General features: G+C 40.5%; 1 protein-coding gene across 4 annotated transcripts; it reads right to left on the bottom strand.

Annotated features, from left to right (window-relative positions):
- Positions 1 to 1,232: 1,232 nt before the first annotated feature.
- Positions 1,233 to 19,866, bottom strand: CENPN (centromere protein N). 4 transcript variants are annotated; one of them, XM_061138099.1, is made up of 11 exons: positions 19,766 to 19,866; positions 17,692 to 17,872; positions 16,361 to 16,406; positions 14,023 to 14,082; positions 13,670 to 13,746; positions 9,111 to 9,287; positions 7,897 to 7,998; positions 5,803 to 5,866; positions 4,179 to 4,291; positions 2,061 to 2,187; positions 1,233 to 1,844 (listed from the first exon to the last, which is right to left on the bottom strand). In XM_061138099.1, the coding sequence occupies exons 1-11, from the start codon at positions 19,795 to 19,797 to the stop codon at positions 1,762 to 1,764; spliced, it is 1,062 nt and encodes a 353-aa protein (XP_060994082.1). In that variant the 5' UTR covers positions 19,798 to 19,866; the 3' UTR covers positions 1,233 to 1,761. The 4 variants fall into 4 exon arrangements, with proteins under 4 accessions (XP_060994082.1, XP_060994086.1, XP_060994089.1 ...); XM_061138103.1 differs by having other exon boundaries at positions 19,656 to 19,837; XM_061138106.1 differs by lacking the exons at positions 1,233 to 1,844; positions 2,061 to 2,187; positions 4,179 to 4,291; ... (1 more) ...; positions 7,897 to 7,998; positions 9,111 to 9,287 and adding an exon at positions 11,462 to 11,864.
- Between the last annotated feature and the right edge of the window lie 145 nt (positions 19,867 to 20,011).

Genomic DNA, 20,011 nt, shown 5'->3' with positions numbered 1-20,011 from the left:
TTACTATTTGGGAGACAGTGTAGCTCAGGGCAGGGTTCCAAAAACAAAGTAGGAAGAGGGACCAGATAGGTCAAGTCAATGAGTGTAGGAGGCCAGGTGTAGGTAAAAGGGAGGGGTGAGGACCCCAGGGAAATGAGATCTAGCCTAATCGGGGCAGCTGCTACCAGGCTTTGGTACTGCCATGTTTATTTTTCAAGATTTTTATGTGAAAACTCCCAACTTTTTAATATATTGGCAGCTCTGTTTGTATTCTACTGCTGCAATATGCAATAATAAGCTACCACACACCTGGTGACCTGAAACAGTTTGTCACTCACAGTTCTGGAGGTCAGAAGTCTGAAATAAGTCTACTAGGTGAAGATCAAGGTGTGGGCCTGGCTGCATTTCTTCTGGAGGCTCTATGGAAGAATCTTGTTTACTTGCCTTGTCCCGCTTCTCAGTCATTAATGGTGAGTCGCGTGCTCTTCACATCACTCTGATTTCTTCAGTACTCACATGTCCTTCTGCTCTCTTCTATTCCTTTTCCAACTTTTGAGGACCTAGTGATTACATTGGGTCCTTCCAGGAAACTTGGGATAACTTCCCCATCTGCAAAGTAACAGATTTATATATTCCAGGGACTAGGATGTGGACATCTTTGAGATGGGTACTGTTTTGCCCACCAGAGTAACTAATTCTGATTTTTATAGTATTGTGTGCCAAAAAACCCCCACGTGTGAGACAGTATCCATAAGGCTTTTCTTTCTTCCAGCTCGGTGTCCAAGAGGGCAGACTCAAGTCTGACTGCCTGGGTTAATTAGTTAGTTAGTCGTTCAGTTGTGTCCGACTCTTTGTGACCCCATGGACTGTAGCCTGCCAGGCTTCTCTGTCCATGGAATTCTCCAGGCAAGAATACTGGAGTGGGTTGCCATTTCCTTCTCCAGGGGATCTTCCTGACCCAGGGATCAAACCCAGGTCTCCTGCACTGCAGGCAGATTCTTTACCACTGAGCCACCAGGGAAGCCCAATGGTAATCTTACCTCTAGTTTTATTTTGTCCTCCTGTTTCTTTTTCTGTCCTTCATTTGCCCAGATTTCCGCACTTTTAATTCTATCATAATTGTAACATATGTTGTTTTAACACCAAATCCTTTGTGGATCAAGATAAGGACTATGTTTTAAAGTGTTATTATAAAAGGACATGTGATTTAGTGATGATCACCAAAGGATTTTCATCAAAAGTGACTGATGTACCAGTTTTTAAATATCTTTATTTACAAATTGGTATATTATCGGTCAGTTTGAATGCCATATGTGTGATAAAATAGATTATGAGAAATATCATATTTACAATGAAATCATTATTTTATATAACTGAATCACCTAGTAGGCTACCTCCTGCAATAATAACTTAATGGGCCTAATTCTACCCTTTGAATGGGCCAATTTCATGCTTCTCTTAGAAAATTTTGAGTTCGGTATAGTTTCTTGGTGCTTAAGAGAAAATCCCTGGGAACCAGCAAATGGAACCAGACCTCTCTGGGACTGAGAGACAGGAGTGAGAGAAAAGACATCCTGTCACATCTTAGTCCCTCGACTGCTATGCTTTGCAGCAGGAGGAAAGAATCAGTCCCAAGAATTACATTGAACATTTCCAAATCTTCAATATCAAGGATGAATTTCTAAAACAAGTTTTGTAGACAGAAGCTCTCCAGCTAGTCATTAACTAAAATTCATATGCAATACAGTCAAGGATGCTGTGCTTACAAAAACCACATATAGCTTATTTATCTCTAATTTTAAAATAATTCTTTCCCTTATTGGGTATGCAAGTGAGCAGTGGAGAAAGTGGTGCATCTGCAATACCTGAAATTAAAAAAAAGAAAAACATCAGTTTAAAAATGGCCAAGATTAGAGGGTGGATCATGGACCCTCGTTAAGTGAAACAGAATATTTTCAAAATGAGGCATGACAGAATAGCAGCCTGGAGCCATGAGAAAGTTGAGAGGCAATTAGTCAGCATAGAGGGTCAAATGTAGTGTGTTGTTAATTCCCACTTGGTGAAATAAGCTGACCACTTACCGGCTGGGGCCAGGGATTTTAGTGCTTCCAGAAGATGTGGGCTAGAGAACTTTACCAGGCACCGGAGGGGCTCTTCTCTCTCAGCCAGGATGCCCCCATTTAAGTCACTTTTGAATTTTGTTTCAAGCTGTCATCAGATATATTTATAAATGACTATTAAATACAAATATTTTACAATGGCAAAATATAAAGAGACACGATTATGTGTTTCACTAATTCTTGTGATCAAGAAACATAGGGATGAATGGGAGTGGGAACCATTTAAATTGCTAATTGCAAACACTGGGGGAAACCAGGCTATCAACAGTATTGCACACAAAATGCCGAGAGTGCAATCAAGAGATCCTGCCCTCAGGATGTCCTTTACTTGAGCATTAGGCTTACATTCTTAATGGAAAATGAGCACTGTTTTTTGTAATCTGTCATTTCAGTGTAAAAAATCTCATGTGTTTTGGGTCACTACCACAATTTAACTTATTATAGAAAATTTAAGAAATATACAGAAGGAGCACAGTGTAAGGAGTCCCCCTGTACATATCACCCAGCTGAAACGATCACCAGTCTTTTTCCATCTATTACCCCACCTCCTGTTCCCTACTGCCCGTATCCACTGGATTATTTTGAAGCAAATCCAAGACACCGTAGTATCCTGCTTGTAAATATATCGATATCTACCTAAAAAGGATTTTTTCTAAACTTCACCTCCACAACATTAGCACACCTAAGAAAATTAATAACAGTTCCTCATATCATCAAATATCCAAGTATTGCTACTTCAATAGGTACTTGGCTCTTAGATTCTAACTTGAACTTTTTTCTTTTTGCTTAAAATGATTCTTAAAATTTAGAGGCACAATGCTGAAGTATTCATGCATGAAACAATGCAGAGGGTGAGTAATGTCTGCAGCTAATTCAAATGGTTCCGAACAAAGAAAGAGAAAAGAAAGCAAATGTGGCAAAATGTTAACAATGAGTGCATTTTGAAGCAAAGGGGAAATGGATGTTCACTGAGGTATTCGTGCATGTTTCCTGAAGGTTTGACATTTTTCAAAACAGAAGAGGTAGGGAAAAATTAGTAGCAGGTATGAATAAATGTGTACCTTGACTTATAGAATAGACACATTCTCAGATGTGTATAAAGGAAGTTTTGTGTATTAAATCTTATGTGTCCTAGATCAGCGGTTCTTTATGCAGAATCAGCTTGTGGGCTTGTGAAAACAGACGGCTGGGACCCACCTCCAGAGTCCCCTATCCAGTAGGATTACGGCAGGCCAAGAACCTGCATTTCTTACCCATTCCCAGGTGATGGTGATGCTGCTGGCCCAGAGACCATACTTGGAGAATGACTGTCTTAGGATATATTTAAAAGAACTGGGTTAAAACCTGCCATTCAGGGACCTTAACTTGAAAGGTGTCAAATCAACTTTTTCCACTAAAAACAAACCAAACCAAACAGGTGTTGGGCCTGACTAAGCAGATCACTGGTAGATTTCAAGTGTGGCCTGTAGCTGCAGAAAATTCTAAGCAGGAAGAATTTTACTGGAAGGTTTGAAGGGAGGAGAGTGTTATGAATATGAACGTGAGTATTAGATTAGGGTGGTCATGATACAAATCTTGACTTTTGCTAATGGTGACCAAGGGCTGGCCCCCCACCTGGCTTTCCTTGTGGGCAGTGACTCACTTCTGGAATAAGCCAGGTTTGCAGGTTACTGTTTTTTTCCCTATGTGATGCCAACTGGGCTATATGACTGATTTCTTCAATCTTTTGTCCAATAAGTATTTATGAGCACTGACCATGTACAAACACTGTTCTAGGTGTGGATGGGCTAGAAGGATACAATTTTTTTTCCCTCAAAAATACAGATCACAGCTGGTTACACATAACTAGGTTAATATAAAAGGTGAAATGAAAAGGCAAATTCAGAATTTCCAAAGGGGGGTTGTCCTTTGCAACAGAGGAACTTACTAAATACGATAAAGAAGTCTATTTTAACTCATAAATTATACAAAATTAAAGTGATGAATGACATAAGTTTCTTTGAATTGTTTTCCACTTGAAACTTTAGTTCTTTTTAAAAAATACTGATAACTTGTAGTTAGGTTATAGCGGCGTCCTACCTTATATTGTGCAAATTCTAGTCTTGGTTGAGGATAGTCTCCAAAAATTTCTTGAGTCACTTTCTGCACTCTCTCTTTTTCTACTTTGTTTTCATGAATGATCCTTGAATCCACTATAGATGGAAGATTTCAAGAGAAACCAGCTGTTAGGAATGTATTTCATCCACAAAGTATCATCCTTTCATTCCTAATCTTTCAACATGCTCATATAATTTTGAAGTAACATTTACTGCTTTTTTACTTGATTGTAATGATTTCTTACAAAGTAGAAATTTAGAAATATAGGCTGATAAGAAAGAAGATAGAAATCACCCATAATCCTATCACACAAAGATAAATACTGTTAAAACATTTTAATACATTTGTCTAACCCCTTTTTTCAGTGAATAAAAAGATACATATTTTAAAGGCTGGGTTTATAAAATATACACAATTTTGTACCCTGCTTTCTTTACTTAACATGAAATCAATAGCAGTTCCTGTGCCATTGGAAAGTCATGGTTTACTTCATGATGGCTGTACCATTTCATTTTACTGATAAGTCACTGCCAAGAAAGAGGAACATTTCCATTTTTATAGTATATTATACCCCACCACTTTTTTTGAACTTTCTGATCCACATTAGTAGTTTCATATTCTATTCTCTTGGGTTTTCTATGGATGGACTCATGTCAACTATGAATGGTGAAATGGTCACGATTCTGATTACAGGCACACCACAGAAATAAGTGGGTGCAGTTCTATACCACTGCACTGAAGTGACTCACATGAGTTTTTTGGTTTCCCAGTGCATGTGAAAGTTATGTTTATATCGTACTGTGGTCTATTACGTGTGCAACAGTATTATGTCTAAAAGGACAATATACATGGCTTAATTAGAAAGTACTTTATTGCTAAAAAAATGCTGACCATCATCTAAGCCTTCAGCAAGTTGTGATCTTTTACAATAGTAACATCAAAGATCACTGATCACAGTAACAAAAATGAAAAAGTCTGAAACATTGTGAGAAACTGTGACAGACACACGACCTGAGCCAGTGCTACTGGAGAAACGGCGCCCACAGATTTGCTCAATACAGGGTGACCACAAACCTTCAGTTTGTAAAAAGCGAAATACCCGCCAAGTGCAATAAAGTACTTGGGAAGCAATTTACCCAATGTATTAAGATCCTGGGCTCCAGGCTCAGATTCTGTTTTTCCTTCTGGCTTTGCTGATTCCTAGTTATGTGATTCTGCTCAGCAAGTTACTAAACCTCTCTGAAACCCAGTTTTCTACCCCTCTTTTCTGATAAAAAGAGCTTGTTCATGGGACTGCTGTGAAGATTACGGAAATGATACATATGAACACTTTAGTATGGTGCCTGGCACAGAAGAAATGCTCAGTTAAATTATTTAGTTTTTTGTTTTGGTTGTGATTATGACTAGATGCCATTCTAGCAAATTCTAAAGGAGACCTATATTAGCTTAGCTTCTCCACTTCAACAGAAATTTACTTTTCAGTTTTCTGAAAATAGGATATACTTTTGAATCACAATCCTGGTACAGAAATGTTTTTTACTGGGTGAGAGAAATCTGAAAAGGAACGTCCCTCCAAATTTCAGTGTTTATCTTAAAATACACATACTATTTATATCTAGCCCAAGGCTTCTTTCTTGTAGAGATGTAGTAGAGTTGTGAGTTTCAAAGCTCTAGGAAAAAGAAAACAGGAAAAAGTGAATGCTTTCCTAATTTTATCACCTCAAAGTATAGATATTAATTGGTTTTAGTGCACAAAAGTATGGCAAATCTTATCTTTCATTTTTTCCAACACAGATATTTGAGGCGCTATGCAGACTGAGTTGAGCATTTCTCCTAGACCGATACTGACAGAGACTGCCGGGGGCCAGCAACAAGGCTGCTTTGTTTGAGGAACTCTGTACCTTGTTAACATAAAAGTGTATCTGGGAGAACTATAGCTGCTGAGCCAAAAGCTAGAGAAATCAAAGGCAGCCTTTACAATGAGATGCTGCAGTTTTATATTTATGTCTTTATTACTGTGAAAAAAAACCTCACTGACATTCCTTACAGAAAAATAACTTTCCTGCTGTAAGTCTAAATCTCCCAGACTCCTTCACTCACTTTCCCCCACTGAAGGCACTGTCTTTATTATTAAGTGTTTGACGAGTTTTTCTAGAAACGCAACTGATCATAGCAGAACTGTTGATATTAATAGCAATTTGGTAGGAGGCTGGTAGGTAAGAGGGAAGGTGCTATGGGGGAAATCATTATCTAAATTTTTTAAAAAATTATTTTTAATTGGAGGATAATTGCTTTACAGTATCGATATTGTGTTGGTTTCTGCCATACATCAACATGAATCAGCCATAATCAGACATATTACATATGTCCCTTCCCTCCTGAGCCTCCCTCCCACCTCCCACCCATCCCACCTCTCCAGGCTGACAGAGCATCGGGTGTGAGCTACCTGCATCACAACAGCAAATTCCCACTGGCTACCTATTTTACACATGGGAACGTACATGTATGCAATTTCTTAATGTTAAGCTTGTTTTCCTTAAAGAGTAGCTTTTAGAAAGCCATCACTTCTTTCTACTTAGATGAAAATATGTAAGTAGAACATACCTAGGGGCTCGAAGATATACAGTCTTAACAATTCTATAGGAGTCTGAACATATGAGCACACAGATGCCATGCAGAGGGGAAAAAAAACAAAAACCCTGAGCCTCGGAGCAAGGCCAGATCCATTATCATTAAAAGGATAATAATACATTCAAACAATTTTTTATCTTATTAGGTTTTTTTTTTTTTTTGGTTTACTCCTAGTACACTAGACACACCTCATGAAGTTATGAGGAATTATGGTTATACCCTTTGTACCAAGTTGGCCCCATAAATATGCCTTGATATTTGACCAGGAACATTTTTTATTTTTTTTGACTCACACAGCATGGCACATGGGATCTTAGTTTCCTGACCAGGGATTGAACCCATGCCCACTGCTTTGGAAGTGAAGTCTTAACTGAACTGCTAGGGAAGTTCCACACTCAAATAAATTTTTTTTTTTTAACATTCAAATGCAGAGTTCATTTTATTGAAGCTCAGTCGAACAAATTACCATTAATTTGCCCCCAGTAAAATTCAGTATTAAAAATGTTTCATGTTTGCCAAGTGAAAAGTAAATAGCTAAAAGGTGTTAATAAAACTTTTAAATTTATTTTTTTATTGAAGGATAATTACAGAATTTTGTTGTTTTCTGTCAATACACTCAAATAATTTTGACAAATAAACAAACTGTGGGAATTCATAAACCAATGCTTCCTCTTTTACTTTTAATTCCTGTATCACTTGCTTGACTAGTGGGACAAAAAATTCTGCTTCTCTCTTGCATAGCAGAATAATATAATCAGCTTCAAAAGATAATGTATAGTTACTCTGAAGAGAAAATAAATTCTGATTGGAATAGCTGATTAGGAAATAGGGGGCCTATAACATACCCTCCAATGACCAACGGGCAGTATAAACACAATACAATTATGAAAAGGTGAAAGTGAGGAATTATCTTATTTCCTATCGTGTTTGCTGAAAACTCTCCACTTCAGGGACATCTGATGTCATCTCCTGTTGTTGGAGGTAGACTTTCCCACCTGCTCAGCTTCTAAATTACGCATGAAAGAGAAAATGGAGACTCAGCTTTAAATAGAGTCACTGATGGGCTCACCTGATTATACTGTTTAAAAACAATAGCCTTAAGAGAGTCCAGATACCGGCTTCTGAGGTCCATTTTCACAATCTGATGGTGTTTGCTAGCAACTGTCAGTGCCTTGAAGTGAAAATTAGCAAGATTATTATTAATAGCATTACTGTGTCTATCCCTGTATTTATACTTGTTCAGAAAAAATGTAGGAGTTGTAATCAGTGAATAATTTCTACTTAAAAAAAATCCAGAACAATTAAATTTCATGGTCTGTTACTCACCTTGAAAAACAAAAACAGTGGCTAGTGGCATTAAGATCCTCAGAAAGGCAAGGTCTTTTGTACCATTTTTAGAAAAGAGATCCTATTTTTTTTTTTAATTAAAAAAAATTTTTTTTTTGGTTAAACTACACAGCAGGCAGGATATTAGTTCCCCAACCAGGGACTGAACCCATGCCCCCTGCAGTGGCAGTACGGAGTCTTAACCACTGGACTGCCAGGGAAGCCCCAGAGTGATCCTGTTTAAAGTTAGGAATTATGATAAATTAAGGTGAGAGTTAAGAATAAAGGATGAATACTCAAATGTTACCATTTTTTATGACTAGTCGTTAGTACTGTAATGACGCCATACAAAAATGCAAATAGAAAAAGCAAATATAGACCTCATGTACCACTCTGGTTTCTGGAATAAAACATCTTCCAAAAGGAACCAGCAAAACTGTTAAAAGCAGTTACTTTGGGTGAGTGGGACTGGGAAAAAGGGGTATGAAGTCGTAAAAGATTGTTTAGAGACTTCACTGGTTGGATTTTTACCTCGATTGTGCATTACTTCTCAATTTTGAGACAGTAATGAAGAGTTCTAAACCAATGCTGATGCTGCGCTCTCATTTGCAGGATAATAGTACTTCCTGCTCTTTATTTTAGGAGATCAAGAATTACGGGTGGTATTTTACATCACATGATATTGAGAAGTTTAAACCTACATGGCCCTGAGATATACAAGAGCTGACTCATTGGAAAAGACCCTGATGCTGGGAAAGATTGAAGGCAAAAGAAGAGGGCAGCAGAGGATGAGATAGGTAGATAGCATCAACGACTCAATGGACATGCACTTGAGCAAACTCCAGGAGATAGTGGAGGACAGGGAAGCCTGGCGTGCTGCAGTCCATGGGATCACAAAGAGTCGGACATGACTTAGCAACTGAACAATACTATCGCTTATAGTAGTTGGTTCCATACCTGACCCAGAAGGGGTAGATTGCTCTTCAGTTGGGAGGACGAAGTGAAGGCATATGGAGTTTGGGAATAGTATACCACATAAGCAGGTTTGTACTGGTTTGGCTTTTTATACTGTGTTCCCCAGGCAATTCGAATCCATACTGAGTTCTCCTCGGCATCTCTGAAGCTGACTGTCACCTTATTTAAAAAAAAAAAAAAGACATAAGTTCTCTAATTAACATATCATGCTTTTTAGGGGTGAAGGATGTCACTGTCTGGCTGAAATCTGGCAGTTTTTCTCCTACTTCTCATTACAGTGATTTGGGAAATCTCTGGAAAAGCGTTTTGTGGTTGCTTTGTAAAGATACATTCGTGCCTTGCAAAGTCTTTTGGAAGGAAAAAAAAAATTTAAATCCCACAATTGGTGTATGACATCACAAATTCTCAATAATTTCTTGGGCTTTGTCCTGAAAAAATAGTAGAAAGGGACAGAAACTGGGCTACCTTTTTACAACTGAAACATAGTTTTTAGTTTGTCTCTTCTTTGTAAGTTTTCCCAAGAACTTTCTATTTTGAAGAGTATTATCTGATAAGATGTGCAGCTAATCCTCTCTCTCTCTCTCACACACACACACACACACACTCCACCCATCACTCCCAGTTACGCTTCCTGTGCCCTCTCATACCAGCTTCTCTCTCCCGTGGTTCTGGGCAGGAGTTCTTAACCTGAAGTCAATGGTTAGAATTCAGGGCATCCAAGGACTTGGCGAGGGGGAAATGTCATCTTTACTTGTGGGCCTCTCTGATGACTCAGACAGTAATGAATCTGCCTGCAATGTAGGGCCCCCGGGTTCAGTCCCTTATTTGTAAGTGAAATTTAGCATCGCCTTCAATTGTGAAAGTAGGCATTAAGACAGTAGAATTTTAGGATGTTATTTTGTTGTCTACAGAAATCTCAAGTACTTTTATCACATTACAATTGTTGCATGGGCCTCAAGAATATCATTTACACTTATTAGCACTTTGAAGCTAGTTGTTTTTAGATCCATTATGAGATTATTTATTGTGTTAATAAAGGAGCCACAATTTGCCATCTTAATGCCTTTATAGTAACTCTATTTTTAGTATCATTTGTTTCCCCTGTGATTCTGTAGATTTTATTTTACAGCATTTAAAAACACACTTCTGAGAAGCAGTCCATAAGCTTCACTAACAGCGAAAGTGTCATTGCCACAAAAAGGTTAAGACACTTGTCCTAGAGCAGCTGGTGAGTCACTCTTCACTCCTGGGCACCGGGAGATACTACTTGGCATGACATCGCCATCATCAGCCTTTGGGAAAGTGGGGTTAACCAGCCACTAGTTAAGTTATGCAGAAGAAGGTAAAGATAAGCCAGGAGACCTCAGCTGGTTGAGGAAAGGGATGAGGACGTGTTGGTCAGCCCGGAGAGAGGGACGGGGCAGACAGAGAAGACCCAAGGCCTTTACCTGTTTATCCTCATCTAAAACCTGCAGCGCACACAGCATGTCCCTCTCCAGCTGGTCTTTCAAGCAGGACAGACGTGGCCAGTAAAAAAGCTCCTTTGTCCCCCCAGCTCCATGCTTTTGCTGCTGTTCAGTGGCTAAGTCGTGTCTGACTCTTTGTGACCCCATGGCCTGTAGCAGGCCAGGCTCCGTGGGGTTCTCCAGGCAAGAACACTGGGGTGGTTGCCATTTCCTTCTCCACCAGCCCCCACTAGTGTGCCTGAAATTCATTCACGAGGCAAAACCTTTCAGACCGTGGTAGAGATAAGAAGAGATCTAACAACTGAAATACAAAGGCATCAAAGTAGGAGGAAATGTGAGTGTTTCAGACGCTTTTTCTCCTTGCATGGTAGGGGCAGTGGCCTAGGGTTCAGAAAACAGAAATCCCTGCTGCCTGAAAGAGGGACAGGAAAGACCATCAAGTGAGGAGAAGGTGCTGGGAAGGAAGATGCACATAAACTGAATTGGACCCGAGAGAGAGAGAGAGAGAGAGACGCTCTCTAGCTTTCTTGTTTTGGGTGAAGTAAGATGGGTATGCTGGCTGCAGTTTTGCAAGAGGAGTCAGCCAGTCAGTTTGAGCTTCATGAGAAGGCTGCTTCCAGAAGGGTCCAGATCACATATCTACAACATTTCTGGAGAACTGGCCAGGGATTCTGTGCCTATTGAGGCTCTTTGTTTTAAAAAAAAAAAAAGCAGGTGCATGCACCATACCCACAGTCCAGACGGGACTCTCCTATAACCTCTGCAGAGTTCACAATTTCATGGTAACAAGAGTTTTCAAATAATATAATCCAAAATGACAACTTATTCACAAAATTTAAATAATAAGAGAAATCTTCTTTTGGTTCACAGTTTTATTTGAATTAATTTATAAATTAAATACATCCCCACTCAAAAGTCTGAAGATTTTGTTTTGTTATATAAACCTGATAAAATGATTCTAAGGTTCATCTGGAGGAATAGTTAGGACATTTTTGACAAAGAAAAATAATTGGGGGTAGGGGTAGGGTTGACTTGTCTTAGGGGTTATGAAAATGTTTTAAAAACTAGTGATTAATGGAAGGGAGAGTTTGCTCCAGGCAAGTGGCCCCCCTGGTACCAAAACCAGAAGCAGGAAGAGTTGCCTACACGGTCACTGGCAGGACCACTGCGAGTGGTCTCCCTGCTAGGGCAGAGCCGGCCCCTGGAGGAGTAGACTGGAGTAGATGCTCTCTGCAGGCAGCTGCTCACTCAGGCTATGCTCGAGCTCCTGCTGGAGACAAGAGAAGGGGACGATGGGGAGGGGCCAGTGGGATTCCTTCCACCTGGGGGGCACAGCAGGAACAAGAAGAAATATTTCCCTCCAAGAATCTTGTGGCAGAAAAAACAGGGCTTGAGGATAAGCCTGGGGAAAGGATGTATTTTCTCTGAGAATTAAGCATGTTTACAAGAAGTAGAGCAGGAAGCAGAAGAGGGAAGGGAGTAAGGATGCAAAAGAGGACAGAGAAAAATAGAGCAGAAAACCTGGATGAGGATGTAGATGGATGCACAGCACACAGAAGGGTCGTTATAAGAAAGGAGATGAGGGAACACGTTCGGTGACAAGTGGATATGTAGAAAGCAGGACCAGTTCCAGACTAAAGGATGAGGTAAGGGGATGGAGGTGACATCACCCTTATGGCAGAAGGCAAAGAGGAACTGAAGAGCCTCTTGATGAAGGTGAAAGAGGACAGTGAAAAAGCTTAAAACTCAACATTCAAAAAACTAAGATCATGGCATCTGGCCCCATCACTTCATGACAATAGATGGGGAAACAATGGAAACAGTGACAGACTTTTATTTTCTTGGGCTCCAAAATCACTGCAGATGGTGACTGCAGCCATGAAATGAAAAGATGCTTGCTGCTTGGAAGAAAAGCTATGACCAACCTAGACAGCATATTAAAAAGCAGAGACATTACTTTGCTGACAAAGGTCCGTCTAGTCAAAGCTATGGTTTTTCCAGCAGTCATGTATGGATGTGATAGCTGGACCATACAGAAATTTGAGCGCCGAAGAATTGATGCTTTTGAACTATGGTGCTGGAGAAGTCTCTGGAGAGTCCCTTGGACTGCAAGGAGATCAAACCAGTCAATCCTAAAGGAAATCAGTCCTGAATATTCATTGGAAGGACTGATGCTCCACTACTTTGGCCACCTGATGCAAAGGACTCATTTGAAAAGATCCTGATGTCGGGAAAGATTGAAGGCAGGAGGAGAAGGGGAGAACAGAGGACGAGATGGTTGGATGGCATCACCGACTTGATGGACGAATTTGAGCAAGCTCCAGAAGTTGGTGAAGGACAGGGAAGCCTGGTGTGCTGTAGTCCATGGGGTCGCAAAGAGTTGGACATGACTGAGCGACTGAACTGGACTGAAGGGGATGGAGAGACAAGTCAAGGAGTTTGAGAATCAAAATATGCTCCAAAAGGGAACACCTGTTTGCCAGAGGATGGGCATAGTGAGGTGGATAGAACAGAATTTGGGGGCATTTGTTAGTCTTCCTCTATGCAAGGAGGACTAAGGCAGAGTCAGGTGGAAAGGGAATGAAGCAGGGGAGGCTGTGAAAATGCTATGATCAACCTGTGACAAGATGTTGAAGTGGTGCTTGGCTCTTAAGCTACAATGACCAAAGCGTAGCCATTAGCCACCCAGGGCCATTTAAGTAAAATTCATTATTGTTACATAAGATGAACACCTTTAGATTCTCAGTCACACCAGCCACTCTTCAGGTTCTTGGTGGCCACATGTAGCTACTGGGCCATGTCCTGGACATCTCTGATCTAGAACATTTCCATCAATGCAGAGTCCTACCAGGCAGTGCTGCTCTTGAGGAAGAAGCAGAACCCCTGAACTGAAAGGTAAAGGGAGCAGAAAGTTTTTACAATGAGCAGAGTTTGTCTTTGATATCGAGTAGAATAGTATGGAATATTACTAACTGAAATTCTTGCAAATTAAAAAAACAAGGTAGTGATGAATTTTAAGTGCATGGAATCCGTGAAATTGAATCTCATGGAAATTCAGATAAATTCTATTCTTACATTTTTTAATGCCCTCTGAAGAATTTTCTTGAATGAACTTTTGAATTGTTCCATATCAAAAAGGTCAATGTCGTCACCTGTCAAAGTGAAAAGAAAAATCAAGAAAAATCAAGGGAGCTACACTGTCTTCAATACATTTGCAAAGACCCTGAGTAAGAACAATAATGATCAAATCACACAAACACTGACAGTATCTCTGACTCAGCATCACCAAATATATTTCTCACTTTTCTATACATGAGTAATAATCACTTCATTTGGAAAGAAAAGACTTAAGAGGAACATGCTGCTGTTCCTTTTTAAATTGCCCAAATATCAAATACAAGTGTTTGGTTTAAAATGAGAAATATTACCTGGTCCTTTACTCATCTGAAAAACATCCCAAATTTTCTGGTGCCGATGAAACTGAGTATCTGAAGGAGGAAGAAAGAGCTTATTACCGCATGTCAGAGAACTTTCAAGCAACGGGCTTGTAAGTATATATTTTTAGTAATGTGAAAGTGGAGAAAATAACAGTAATTTACAAATTAAGTTATGCAGATTTTTCTTTGAAATATAAATTTTCAATGGATTAAATTTACTCCAATAAAATAAGTTATAATGAATTACTCAACATAGTAGAGATTTAGCCTTTATTCTTAGACCATTTATTCTGTCCATACAGGTCTACTCCACAGAGTGCTGCATCTCTCCAGCAAGCCAGTGATGACGTGTTCCTGGCACCAGTGTTTCCATCGACTGCTTATTCTGGACCACTCTTCTCCTAGCTCCTTGGGCACCTCATTATGGTCTCTACTAAAACGTCACCATGCAGAAAGGCCTTCCTGAGCACTCTACCCAAATTGAAGCCCCCATCCCACTATGGTTTTTCCAGTAGTCATGTATGGATGTGAGAGCTGGACAATAAAGAAGGCTGAGCACCAAAGAACTGATGCTTTCGAACTGTGGTGTTGGAGAAGACTCTGGAGAGTCCCTTGGACTGCAAGAGATCAAACCAGTCAATCCTAAAGGAAATCAGTCCTGAATATTCATTGGAAGGACTGATGCTGAAGCTGAAGCTCCAATACTTTGGCCACCTGATGCGAAGAGTTGACTCATCAGAAAAGACCCTGATGCTGGGAAAGACTGAAGGCAGGAAGAGAAGGGGATGACAGAGGATGAGATGGTTGGATGGTATCACAGACTCAATGGACATGAGTTTGAGCAAGCTCTGGGAGATGGTAAAGGACAGGGAAGCCTGGTGTGCTGCAGTCCATGGGGTCACAAAGAGTTGGACATGACAGCAACTGAACAATAATAACAACATCCCACCCTGCTCTAGTTTCCTTCATGGCACTTATCACTACCTGACATTACAGCATATATTCAGATGTTCATTTGTACACTTGCTTGTACACATGGGATACTGGACTTAGTCTTGTTCATCTTATTCCCAGTGTCTAGCCACTGGCTGGCATTAAACATATTCATTTGATGACTGAATGAATGAATGGATGAATGTATGATACAGAAGGCACCCTTTAGGAGTTACAAACTTAAACAGTATCTTGGATTAAAAATGGATCCAGTAAGTTATTGAGCTCAGTCCCAACACATCATCATCCTGGCTTTACTCGGACCCTGTGCTGACCCCCATCTGCATCCGTGTCTAGGACCAAGGTGCTCTGCACCCCAAAAAGAGGAACTGTGGGCTCCAACACTTGAGGGCACCAACCTGCTGTGCCTTTGAACTATTATTTTTCTTGCCCTGTGTCTTTTTCTTTTCTTCCCCTTTTGGGTGCCTTGGTGTTCTCTCCCTATCCCAGTCTGTTTCTGGCGATGGCCTGAGAAATCTTGATTATCTAGTTTTGTCTAAAACAGCTGTAATCAGGTACAATGTGATGTCTGCCCTTAAAGAGAGCATCCAAAGGGTTTTGTTTCTTTCTGGCATTTTCTTCCTTGGTTCTGTGTTTCAGAGTTCAGATGGCCTGCTAAATCATCTCTGAATAAGGTTGTTATAATAATAATAATGGAGATGAATCATCTTTTGTTGATAATGATTCTTTTAAACACCATGCAGCAGTTCATGATAAATGGCAAAGAATTAAGTACATGTGCAGACATTTCCTTGAATAGTACACATCCGAGACTAACCCGTGATCTTTGTGACAAGCTTGGTCCACTTCTAGTGTCCACTGTCTTAGTCGGGGGTCCACTTTCCTTCTAGTGGCACATGCAGACCCCAGAGCCATGCCTGCCTCTCTCTCTTAGTACCCCTTGACCACACCACGTGCAAGTCCAGTCAGCATTATCCTTACAAACTTAAGAGTACTTAAGCGGCACTGTGATTATAACAAATTCTTAGAAATATATTTTCAAATTCTGTTAGCAATAACACAAAACCTAGCAAATATTTACTATGGGCTTATTATGTGCCAATTACTGTGCTAAGAACTTTTCAAGGCTTATCTTACTTAACCCTCACAACGACTCTGTGAAATACAGGTTGTTATTATGTCCATTTGATTTAGGAAAAGTCTGAAGCTTAGAAAAAGGTGACGTGACTTGGCAAAGGACACAAGACTGGTAAGTGACAGAGCTGAAATATGAAACCAGGTCAGCTTGACTCTAAAATCGGAGCCATCACATACAAAACTGTCTCTCTGATGAAACTGGACTGGTTAAGTGTAAATACAAATCACCAAGACTTACAAATGATGTCTAAAAGGGCTGCGTCATTGAGACTCGCACGATTCTCCTGAAAGAGAATATAATAATACTTTTAGTAATTATGGTGACAGGTTTGGTTCCACTCCATCTACAGCACATTTTAGGGTTGCTTAGGACAGACTATGAGGGCCCTCTCAAAACTGTACTGACAACGTGTCTCCCACCTATGCTCTTCTGTTCAGTAACAAATATGCCTTCTGATTCATGTCCCAGTACAGGCTCTCACAACTGTTCTCCCACGATCTACTCTTCATTGATCACTTTTAACTTTCTGTTTGGGTTTTTCAATCAGTGGTATCCTTCCAGACCCCCTCTATACCAGCGTTTCTCAACTAGGCTTGAGTGACATTTTGAGTCAGACACATCTGTGTTGTGGAAGCTGTCCTAGAATGTAAAGGAACATTCCTGGCCTCTATCCCCTGGAAGCCAGCAGCACCCACTCCCAGTTTTGACAACCAGAAACATCTCCAGACGTCGTGTCTTCTGGGAGCAAAACCATCTCAGCTGAGAACTACTACTCTATACATACATATTTGTATGTTCACATAGTATATAGTTTCTTTTAATGTTATACATAAAGATCTAGTTTATTCTTTTTAATGATCGAAGAGTATTTTGTTAAGTGGATGTATTATTATTTATCTCATTTCCTAAGTACAGTTAGTTCCAATTTTTTGTGTGTAAATAATGCTAGTTAACATCTTTATTTACATGTAACCATTTATATATAACTATATATATGTGTTTATCAATTATATCATATATACCTCCTTATTTTTTATGTTTTCTATATATTTAAATATCTAGAAGTGGAATTGCTGGGTCATAAAGTATATTTATTTAAAAATGAATGAGGGAAGGGGATACTGGGTATATAAGGGTATAGTAAAATTCTTTGTACTATACTTGCAACTTTTCTGAAAGCCTGAAATCACTTTAAAATAAAAAGCAAATAAGTAAATAAATACATGTGAAAGAGAATGTCTCTTTCTGCATAAGTTGATCAACATATTTGAGTAATATCTTTTCATCTTTGACAATCTGATAGTTTAAAAAAAGAATACTGCTCATTATTTTAACTTCTTTGTTTCTTCTCCCTTGGTATTCACTTTTTTTTCTCACTAATTTGTAAGCATTCTTTCTAAGTTGAAAAATCCAATTAAAAATTAGCACCTTTTCCACTATAGTGGGACAGAACCCTCCTCACATCACAGGCTAGAGCAACTTAAATCTCTTTTGGACTAAGGAAAGGAAAGAAAGAGAAAAACCTAAGGGTAGCGTGGTATTCAAGGTTAATCATTTTGAACAGTTACCTCACAAAGCAGAACCAAGTCCTGAACAATAGATTCCTTTCTCTGCCGAAAGTTTACAGTCTGCAGTTGATTTTCAGACAAAAAATTCCAGGTTTTTAGGACTGTCATCATTTCAGGCATTGGGATTTTCAAGATGGTCCTCCTGAAAAACTCAGCAAGAGTTTCATCCATCTCTTTGGCACTTTAATAAAAATAAAAACAAAAACAGCACAACAAAGTATTAAGCAAACACAAAAGTACAACTTAGTGAACTTTCAGCATCATAATTTTAGCCAGAATTATGATTTGTAGGTCAAACACCTAAAATTTTCAGGTATTCTGCAGAGAGTATTTCAACAAGAGGATTTTCTCTTAAGTGTACATTTAAACATATTTTAAGGTTTTTAAAAATTAATGTTCTCTCTCCTTTCTTGGCTAGAGTATTTTGATCTTTTGATAGCAATAGTAAGTGATTCATTCACTCATTTACCTATTCATGTATCAAATTACTATGCACCCATGAGAGCCAGGCACTTTTTTAGGCACAAGGGGATAGAGCTTTTACCAAAAATGACAAAAATCCCTGCCAGTAGGAAGTGTCCTTCCTAGCTGGGAGAGACAGGCAACAGGAAAATCACAAAAAAACGTTAAAAGTGGTAAGCGCTGAGGAGAAAAGAGAGCAATGTTAGGAAGCTAGTAGCAGTGAATATGGAGCAGGCTGGGAATGGGTGGGGGAAGAGGGGAATGGAGAGCAGGCCTGAGAGAAGGTGGTATCTGAGCCAGTTCTTGGGGGAGGAAGAGTGAGCCATGTGCCTGGTTGCTGGAAGAGCTCTCCAGGCAGATGGAACAGCAAGTGCAAAAGCCTTGGGGCCATCAAGGGGAGAAGGAGGCCTCCAGACAGGCCAGAGAGGAGAGTGAAAAGGCCCAGAGGAGGAGCTGAGGAGGGCCGTATTTATGACAAGAAGCAGAAGTCAGTCAGTTAATATCATCCGCTTCCACCAACACTACGGGATTTACAGGGACAAACAGAAGAGATTCCCCTAAAAGGATCGTGGCTATGAGATATTTCTACCATTTAAGCATTTGTTGAATGGCATATGATTTATTATATGATTATATATGATTAAGCTCCACTAGGGCAGGAACTATGTTTGTCTTATTCACACCTGCCTTCCTAGAATCTAGAACAGTTTCAGCCCAAGAACTGTCTTAGTGGAAATACTTGTTGAATAGGAAGCCCCAAAGTATTAGATACTCTCCCTAAGAAGCCGTGCCTGAGGAGATAAACAACCTGGGAAGGATTAGGGTCCAACAGCCAGTGACAATATCAAGCCAACGTCCCCCATCAAAAACACTGGAGGTGGGGGTGGTTGTTAAAACGCAGACTCCTGGGCCCAGCGATTTAAACGAGGGGAGGGGAATGCCGGGGAAGTGCTTGAAATTTCTGCATTTTTACAATTAGTCTTAATTCTGGCTAAAGTTTGGGAATGTCATTCTAAAGAATTCTGGTAGAAAGAGGGAATGGAGGGAATGCAACCTCATCAATAAAACTGGAAACCCTTGAATAAACTCTTCTGATTCCCTGTGATTATCTAATTTCTTTCCTCTTCGCTGCGCGTGGCACAGAGTCTGGCATATAGAAGGTACACGAGATATAACAACTGAATGAACGCATGACCAAAAAGGCCCCTGTAAATATACACCGCCGAAGAGCTGCCACAAGGAGCAGGAGTAATGCGAGACTAAAAAGGACGGACGCCAAGGTTATCCCAAAATCAAAACACCCAACTCCGAGGGAAGCAGCAACCGAACGCTGAGTTTAGCACTTGACAGCTCTGGGCGGCGCCCGCGTGACGCAAGCCCTACGTAAGGCCCCCGCCCCCAGGGCGGATGTGACGTCACGACCCAGCGTCTCCGCCCTCTTCGCCTCAGCTTCAACCGAAGTTCCCCCGCCTCAGGCCCAAGACCAAGGACTAGTCCCTCACCTTGGGGCCCGTGGCAGTCACAAGAGAGTAGCCTCAGAGTCGTGGGACGTGGCTTCTTCTAGGCTCCCGCCACATCCCGCCCGATCCCACGCCGCCAGGGGTTCTCTTACCGTCCCACATCGCCGGCGGGCTCTCTCCTCATCGACTGTTCCCGCCCGCTGCACCTTCAAAACCACCAATTGCAGTCCCCGCCGTCCTGGAGCCCCGCCCACCGGGGGGACGCCAACTCTGGACTGTACCCTCGGCACAGGGGACCGTGTGAGGAGAGCGACAGAAGTGAAACGCGCCGAGCCCCCTGCCTCACTCTTCTCAGCACAGAATATTTTCTGAGTGCTTTAATCCCAGTCACGAAATCT

Source organism: Dama dama, chromosome 4 (genome assembly GCF_033118175.1).
Source record: "Dama dama isolate Ldn47 chromosome 4, ASM3311817v1, whole genome shotgun sequence".
Classification (NCBI taxonomy): Eukaryota; Metazoa; Chordata; class Mammalia; order Artiodactyla; family Cervidae; genus Dama; species Dama dama.
Note: the sequence above shows the minus strand (reverse complement) of the source record. Positions and strands in the feature narration are given on the sequence as shown.

Coding starts and splice junctions, on each gene's coding strand:
- CENPN (XM_061138099.1), bottom strand. CDS start 19,797: ATGAGGAGAGAGCCCGCCGGCGATGTGGGACG. Junction 16,407..17,691: donor ACTTGGTTCTGCTTTGTGAG/GTAACTGTTCAA, acceptor ATTCTCTTTCAG/GAGAATCGTGCGAGTCTCAA. Junction 1,845..2,060: donor AAAATCCCTGGCCCCAGCCG/GTAAGTGGTCAG, acceptor TTTTAATTTCAG/GTATTGCAGATGCACCACTT.